The 8,797-nt window shown below is 37.8% G+C and overlaps 1 protein-coding gene across 11 annotated transcripts in view; it reads left to right on the forward strand.

Annotated features, from left to right (window-relative positions):
• The window catches only part of EML1 (EMAP like 1), a 134,426-nt gene extending 129,087 nt beyond the window's left edge, over positions 1 to 5,339 (forward strand). For all 11 annotated transcript variants that reach the window (XM_061463969.1, XM_061463967.1, XM_061463968.1 and 8 more), the window contains 2 exons: positions 3,348 to 3,478; positions 3,789 to 5,339. In XM_061463969.1, the coding sequence (XP_061319953.1) occupies positions 3,348 to 3,478; positions 3,789 to 3,914 (257 nt within the window). In that variant the 3' untranslated portion in view covers positions 3,915 to 5,339. The remainder of the gene's footprint in view (positions 1 to 3,347; positions 3,479 to 3,788) is intronic.
• Positions 5,340 to 8,797: the final 3,458 nt, after the last annotated feature.

An 8,797-nucleotide genomic window follows, 5' to 3' on the forward strand; every position in this document is an offset into this window, starting at 1 on the left:
TTGGTCTGTTATGCAGAGAGGACAGAGAGTAGACACTGCTAAGACTGAAGTGTTAAAAAACCTAACACTTCTCTCTCTTTTTTTAATGTCTTTATTTGAAGACTTACTGCAATCTGATGCTAACCCAGTTAGTGCCAGTAATGAAAGGATAAGACCTCTGCTTTCAGTAGGGAAGGAATACATTGGAAAATTTCATCTGAGTGTGAGGAACCTTGTTCTCTCTGTCAAAACAACTGGCTAGCATAATTTCAAGACTATTAGTACTTATTTTGCAGAGAACAGTCTGAGTACTGGAAAAAGGGAGAAGAATGAATGCAGTACCTATGGAATCATATATTTACCTTCAGAGCTCATGTGGAGAGGATAAAGTGCAGAGTTAGTGAGTAGAATAATAAATTGAAGAAGCTTATAAATTATAAATTGGAAACCAGTCCAGTAATTTTGGAAATCAGTCTACTATTCAGTACTTTGTGGCCTCAGAGCAGCTAGTATGACCACTTCAAATGCTTGTCAGTATTGCCCCACTTTTTTACAGAAGTAATCACATCATCAAGGATATGAGGCTTCTATTATGTTGATTTTTCAGTAGCTGCTGGCTGACTGAAACTAGGGGTGTTTTGTCACTCTAGCAGAACCACCTAAAAATCACAACTAATATGCATAGCACTAGGAGATCAACATAACCAATGTAGAGGGGAAAGAATATTGATCTGTTGGACACCTTTCTTCAAGCATGCGAACTGATTAGTCAGCCTGGAAATGTTTATAGAGACAATTCAACTGAAAATCAACAGCATATAAAAAAGTGTATTCAAGGGAGGATATTTTAGTGATACAAACACATGTAATTGTGAAGGATTAAAGACGTTAAGACACTTACTGAACTGTATGCCTTTGCAAGAACCGTGTGCTGCTGGATATGCAAGTAAGGCATCGGTTCATATCACATGCCCCGTTTTGGAAAAATGGATATTTGAAGGTGAGGGACAGGAACAGAAGAAATGTAAGATGCTGTGGAAAGCCATACAATACTGCAAGCAGAGCAGAGCTCAGACTGGTTGCATTCAAAACCGACTAGAAGAATATACAATTCATATTATATTTGTTTGAATATATTTATTACTGGCATGTATATAATTACAATGTATATAATTTGTAGGTGTTGTGAAGCTGCAGGATTAGCAAATTGTCTTGAGAAATAGATGATTGGTATGAAAAAAAGAGGCAATTCAACAGGGGCAAATAGGAGGTTATTTACTTGAACAGCAGAACCCAGTTGCACAAATACAGAAGGGAGGAGAGAAGGTGAGAGAGGAGATCTCCACAGAAAGATCAGATTACTTTTGCAAACTGAACAGAGTCAACAGCATTATGCTGTTGTAGGAGAGGCAAATGCATTACTGGGATGTGTAATGAAAAAGATACCATGCAAAATGTGAAGTAATCATCCATTTATCAGTATCTGCTCCAGTCACAGCTGGAATAGCTGCTTCTGGTTTTTACACATTGGACCAACAGATAATGTGCTGAATAATTATCCATTTAATACTGTTCTGGGAGAAAAGATGTAATTAATGCATCTTGGTGATGAGGAGGAGAAGAAAAGCATAGCATCAGTCTTCAAATGTAAGAAAGGAAATGGTTTTCTTTCTGTGTCTGCAGAGAATGAAGAAAAAATTGAGTAATTTTTCAGAAAAGGGGATTCACTTTACATATTAAAAAAAACTGGCTGTGAGGCACTAGAATAAATTTTGTATCCCTTCCCCATTTCAAAATGGCAGTCTTACTTCTTAAACCATTTCCTTTATCTCCAGCTTGTCACAGTGACTTGTTGAGAAGACTCCTGCCTCTTTTCAGCTAGCATCTGATGTTCATACAGCTTCCATTTTGTCAAAGCAGTTATTTAAAACAGTTTTTCTCTGTCTCTTCGTTCTATGTGTTCATAACTCTGCAAGTAACAATTACCATGTTTCTTCTTTGCACCTTCCTCTAAGCCTCATTTCTACTGTCCCTGATCTAGCAAAGAGGTGATTCCACACATATTAGGAGAGTTACGGGCAGTCCGCAAATCAGTACTTTGCATTTCATTTTATTTACTCCAAATTGTAATTCCTTATAAAGGCATGGAATCACTTCCTCAGTGCCTTTGAATACAATGATCAGTGCAGTGATACAAAGACTGTATTTGGGCAGAATCCCATGTGGGTTGAAGGCAAGCTCTTTCCACGGTGCAGGGCAGACGCCTGCTTTGGTGTTACGACTGGCCCAAAGAAGGAGAAGCTGGAGTGTGCCTGCCCTGCCCACAGGCTTAGGCATCCTTCTAGGAGATGGGAGGGCAAGCAGGAGTAGCAACTCGGCCACCCTGACCTGTAATAACAACAAAGAACATGCCCTCAAGTGGTGGGACTTCAGGGGGACACTGCAGAGGATATGTGACATACGGACCGTTATTGAAAATTGTAATGCCAAACCATAATGGGAGAACACACACTCTAATTGATTATGTCAGTTGTCTCTGAAAGTTAGGTGTCAATTATGTTGAGTAGGGATTAGGTAAAATCTGAATTACAAAAATGATTTTAAAAAAGCAAACCACCGCAGTACTGCATACATAAAATTAAACTGCAGTAACTGGTTGGATTTTATTACAATTCCAGTTTATTACAGGCAGGTATTCAGAGGCTTTAAAGATGTGGCACATAGATAGGGTCCTTGCATTGATGAGCTTACAGTTTAATTTTAGAACACCACTTGGTGCAAGAACAGCAAATAGAGTATTTGAGGAAGTATGAGAATTTCAGCAAAACAAAAGCACTCTAAAAATTTATAGTAGGTTCAGTTTCTTTTTGAGGGATCTCTTAATTATTAAAAACATTTTAAACTCTCTAAATTCTTGTTTCATAGATTTTAAGCTTTAGTAATATGAAAAGTGTGTTGAATCATATATAGGTAGTTTTTCAGACTACAGTAGTATAAAGTATGTTAGCTTATACATAAGCAGAAGGGAAAATAAAAGCAGTAACTTATTTTTCTACATAAACACATGAAAATTCTTTTAGCTTCAGACACATGGTCATAATTCAGCAGAATTCTTCCTTTTTTGGAGTAAAAAGCACTTTGACTAGGGGAAATACAGTATTTGTTTATGTGCTTGATTTCCTATTAGTATCTGGTCTTTGCTGGTATGGAAGTACACATAGTGGCTCAGCAGCAGTTATAGTTATTGTTTTATCTTCTCTCTTTTTTTTTTTTAAACAAGTAATCCTTTATTAATATTTTAATAAAGACTTAAGCTGTCACTTCAATTTCCTTTATGAAAACCTTTAATTAGTCCCTCTGTGTTTCAGGTGTATGGCCTGAAGGTTCAGATGGAACAGATATCAATGCTGTCTGTCGATCGCATGGGAGAAAACTGCTATCAACAGGGGATGATTTTGGCAAAGTACATCTCTTCTCATATCCATGTTCACAATTTAGGGTAAGGTGTTTCCAAAAAATTTACTCTTATAATTTGCAAAATTGCATTAAGTGTTGTTTTCCTATGGGCAACAAAAACCCCAACCAACAAACAAATATACAAGCCCCCTCCTCAAACAAAAGAATGCGAATATGTTTATGCCTGAGGAATTTACTTAGGGTTAATTGAAACTACAATTAAATTTAAAGTTTAACTTAATATCAAAATACTTTAAGGGAATGATGTGATGCCTTGGTTTCACTGTTGTATGAATGTTACAACAATATGATTTTATGACAGCTTATATTCTCACTACTGTGGTGTTTTCTAGGCTCCAAGCCATGTGTACGGTGGACATAGTAGTCATGTAACTAATGTAGATTTTCTCTGTGAAGACACCCATCTCATCTCCACAGGCGGAAAAGATACAAGTATTATGCAGTGGCGAGTCATTTAAAGGAAACATCAGTGTGAACATACACAGTTGAGTCGACCATGCACAGAACTTATGTATAAACTGTATATGTAAAACTGAACAGTATGTTTGCAGTTTAGCCTGGTCACTGTGATTTTTGTTTAAAAGATTCTTACAAACCTCAGGAAAATGAAGCCCTGCGCTGGTTATCTTACTCAGTCTAGTGATTTATATTTTTTTTCATTGTGTCACACCTTAAGAATGATCATTTTCTGTTGTACAATACACAGTACAGTACAAGTTTAATATAAGAAATGTGGCTTGACAGTTTGCAATACAGTGGTATCAGCAGAATGTGACTGTCTTAAATGTTTTCTATAAACACGGCTAAAATGGTCACAAAAAATGCCTTTCAAAGACTGTATATATGTGCTTATTTGTTTCACTATCTACACTTTGTACTTATTTAGAAAAATCTATTACAATGTCAAGGTACCGAATAGTTCCTGATGGAGGATGAAGGGTAGATGCAGAAAGTATAAACTGAGATGTAAGATGCAAAAACTAGTGTTCTAGACCTGAAAATGTGAATGCTGGTAAGTTTGCATTCTCTTGGGAGCAGCACACCTTGGGAATCACCTGTGAGGAGCTGTGTTCCCTTTTAAGTGAATCAGCAGATTATGCCCCAGTTTGACCTGAATATCTCAGCAGGGTTTACATATGTCTATGTGGTTCAGGTGTTCCATATGAGTTTAAATTAAAAGTATTTTTACTTGTACATGAACATTTTCTTTTTGAAAACGAAACAAAAAAGCTTAGCCACATCTCCATTATTGGTTGCTGTATTTAACTAATATGTATATTAATCCGCATGATGCTATATTGTACATGTATAAGATTTTAGCAGTTCATAACAAATGGTAAGGCAATCTAGCTTTACTTTTTTATGCTTATGGATATTGTATATTTGTATTTTAAGACCAAGTAGACCAAGTCTAAAGATATCTTTTTAAGTGTACCATAAACCTGCAGGGGGTAAAAGAAGTCTTGGAAGCCTACATGAGATATTAATGTGTAACTTCTGGCCCCTGTGTTTTGTGCATGGATGAATATTTATAGTACGAAATAAGATTGTGTTTTGCAATGAAGTAATAGTGGAGGTGGCATAAAATGGTTAAGAAGGCCTTATAAATGTTGATTGTGACACAGATTGAAATGTATTGTTTACTTCAAGGAATGTATCTGAAGAATTTAAAAAAGGAGTTTTAAGCGCTCTCAGAAAAGGTGATATTAAAATTTTGCTTGTAATGGACAGTAAACGTTAATTCTCTGAACTCTAAAGCACTGGTTGTTTAGAGTGATTTAAGCAAAATGGAATCAATAAATTTTGAATTTTTTTTTTTTAATTGCATCTCCAACCTCCTACACTGAAAGTGCAGGACACCAATAAACATCTATTAAAGTGTATTTTCAATGCATTCTTCCTGTTTAGTGAAATATCTTTGTTTCAACATGAAATACTTATAGAAGAGAGGGCATTACTTAATTACTCACACTTGTAATTTCTCTATTAGAGCTGTATTTGAAAATATTCGGGGAATAAACTCTAGATTTTTGGGATACATTATGAGTGAACAAGATGCTGGAATGTGATTCTTAATGCACACCTAGAGGGTGAAACTCCACAGCAGGGAAGGACAGGCCACATGCTTTCACCTGCAGCCTGCCTTGGTTCTGCCTCTAGTACGCATCAGTTATTTCTGAGCGCTAGGCTGGTGGAGGGGTGTCATTGCATTGCACAGGGTTATGCTCATGCGAAGAGCTCCTGTGTTAGGAACTTGTCCTCAGGCAAGACTTTTCAAGGCCAGGGTTTTAGGGACACTTTAATATGACATTATCTATCAGTGCCACTGAAGGAAGAGGCCTTGCCCCCAGATGCAGCACAAGAGTTTTTGTGACCATAGGGAGAACCCAGCTGGAAGATGGACCCAGGTTAAAATCACTTCAGGGGAAATACAAAAAAATAAAGGCCAAGCAAGCAAACAAGTACAGCAACAGAGAAAATCCTCTTTGTCCTCAGTTTCCACATCTGATTTAGCTGTGCAGCTATATCAGCGCACATATTGAGCTTCTACAGAGGAAAGAGCAAGGTGAAGAAGAAAATAAATGGGCAGAGGAGCACTGGCACAACTTCTGATCACGATGTCAATCTCTCTCTGTATGAAGTGTGTGAAACTAAGGCGTAGTTTCCCTACCATTTCTAGGGTTGATCCAGTCCCAGGGGGTTTTAATATGCAAGTGACAGGTTCTCATCTTGTCTGGATACTTTATAGATTATGCCACAGTACTTTCTGTTTATTATTTATTTTGTTTTGCTTTTGCAGATGGGGTGCTTTCAGGTTTTCTGCTTTCAGAACTGTAGGTGATTTGTCATTACTTGCAACAGAGAAAACAGAAGCTGTAAATTGGATTGGGCCATTTTCTTTTCATCCTTCTCCCATGGTGCTGGTCTTGGGATGTGATAATGTATTTGTGATCCCTTTCTTCATTTTAAACTATTATCCCTTACAAGAAAAAGATGAGGAATCCGAGGAATCCTGCATGTTCATCCCTAGTGCCAATGATCAAAAGGGATTTTCAACAACCCCATCCCATCTGTGCCTCTGCTGCTCCTCCATTTCTAACTTTTGCTGTTAAATCTGTCTTTGTTCCTCTATGAAGACCTGATAAACGTATTAACTGAATTGGCACATGGTGGATAACATCTTGAGCCAAATATCCGTTTGATGACTGTTAAAGTGATTCTTCTGTCTTTATCCAGGAAATACTACACAATTTTGCCATTGTTATATATAATCTTCAGCTCTCCCTACTTCCACCCTTATTCTTTGGCTCTTGGGTTTATTTGTTTTCTTGGTAGTGTTCTCTTTCGTACTTTAAAAGAGAAAAAAAAACGGGGGGGGGGGGGGTGGCTGGAATGGTGTGTGGAAGAACGAGTTATTCCCAAACTTGGCATATTTCATCCCCTTAGCAGCACCTGGGACTCTCACCTGATGCTCGCTCTGTGGCAATTGTCTTTTCCTGACTATCCATGGAGTGTAAGGCTGGTTCTCAAGTCTGTGGCTGGAGATACAGCCAGGCTTCTGCTGCTGCTGGTTCCCTCCCCTGATCTTGGCTGCAGCAGGTGTAGCATTGCTAAGAGACTCATCTCTTCATGTTTCTTGTGTACTGAAAACCAAAAGGGAAAAGGAAAAAAACAATAAACAGCAGTGCTACACAATACAATTACTCAAAACCCGCCGACCAATACCCAGCCTGACCCGAGCAGCAATCAGTCCCTTCTGGTTAACTCTCCCCAGTTTATATATAGGGCATGACGTGCTGTGGTATGAAATACCCTTTTGGCTAGTTTGTGTCAGGTGTCCTGTCTCTGCTTCCTCCCAGCTTCTTGTGCCCCTCCTCACTTGCAGACCAGGAGAGGCTGAAAAGTCCTTGATCAGAGTAAGTGCTAAAACAACTAAAACATCAGTGTGTTATCAGCACTATTCCCAGACTAAAGCCAAAGCACAGCACTGCACCAGCTACTAGGAAGGAAAAAAAATAATGGTTACATCAGAACCCAGGACATACGATCTTAGATTTGGAAATATTTTTAGGGTAGGGATTTTTTTTTTTCTGTTGCTTTAGGGAGTTTAGCAATGGGACTTTGTGATCCTAAACTCACTGCAACAGTACAACTGTCATGCTTTTCCAAAATAATGAGCGTATGTATTCACGTAACCCTTCTGCATCAGGATACTCAAAGTGATTAGCTACTGAAGTTGATAGTATCCAAGTCTCAAATTATACAGAAAACAGTATGTATGTTTTCAAAAGACTTTTTCTGCTTTCTTCTATATGCTTTACAATAATTATAGATTTAATCTGCTTTTTAGGATCATCGCCCATTTTCAAATAGTGGCTTTTTGTGATTTTGTTTACTACTGCCTCTTTCCATATATTTATGCCCTAAAGGACACATATTTGTATTATATCAAAACTTTTTCAACTCAATTCTATATGTACCATTTGAATTACTACCTTTGATTATTGACTATTATTACAGAGATACTTCTGGTAGTGCTTGGTTTTGACAGGTTGTTGAAACCTGACAAGTATTAGTTCAGACTTAAATGGGAATTTCAGGTTAAATATAAGGAAGAAGTACTTCGCTGTGAGGGTGGTGAGGCACTGGAATGGGTTGCCCAGGGAAGTTGTGAATGCTCCATCCCTGGCAGTGTTCAAGGCCAGGTTGGACAGAGCCTTGGGTGACATGGTTTAGTGTGAGGTGTCCCTGCCCATGGCAGGGGGGTTGGAACTAGATGATCTTGAGGTCCTTTTCAGTCCTATCTATGATTCTATGATTCTGTGATTCTAATTTCCAGCAGATGAGCTCTACAGAAAGCAGTCACGGTATTAAAAAAAATAAAATAAAAAAATAGCAGTAAAGCAAGAAGATAAATGTAAGAGGAAGTAGTTTTCCAATGCTATTGAATTAAAAAAAAAAAAAACCCCAACACACCATTTTAAATTATTAAAAGAATCGTCTCACAAAGCGAATCAGTTTTGTTAAAATGGATTTTTTACTCTTCTAATTAATACAAGGTCATGTTTCCTATGTGAAAAGTTTGGGTCAAATTTATTCTTCTAAAGAACTAAGATTAGAGGATATTGCTTCCCTTCAAAATTATTCATGTGGTAAGAATGTCCAAGGACAAACGGAGCCTTTTTTGCAAAGGTTGGCATTTTTCGTCTCTACAGGTTCTGTTCAGAGAAGCAGGCGGTCTTTTTGCTGTGTTTTCTCCTCCATCCCTGGAACTAGGGCTGCTGATAGATCACTTGATTGCATCCTCAAAAATCCTACAGATGGCAGAGAAAATGTCAGT

This window comes from Pezoporus flaviventris, unplaced genomic scaffold (genome assembly GCF_033815535.1).
Source record: "Pezoporus flaviventris isolate CSIRO_AGI_PZ_B2104156 unplaced genomic scaffold, CSIRO_AGI_Pfla_v1 ptg000036l, whole genome shotgun sequence".
In the NCBI taxonomy this organism is placed as follows: Eukaryota; Metazoa; Chordata; class Aves; order Psittaciformes; family Psittacidae; genus Pezoporus; species Pezoporus flaviventris.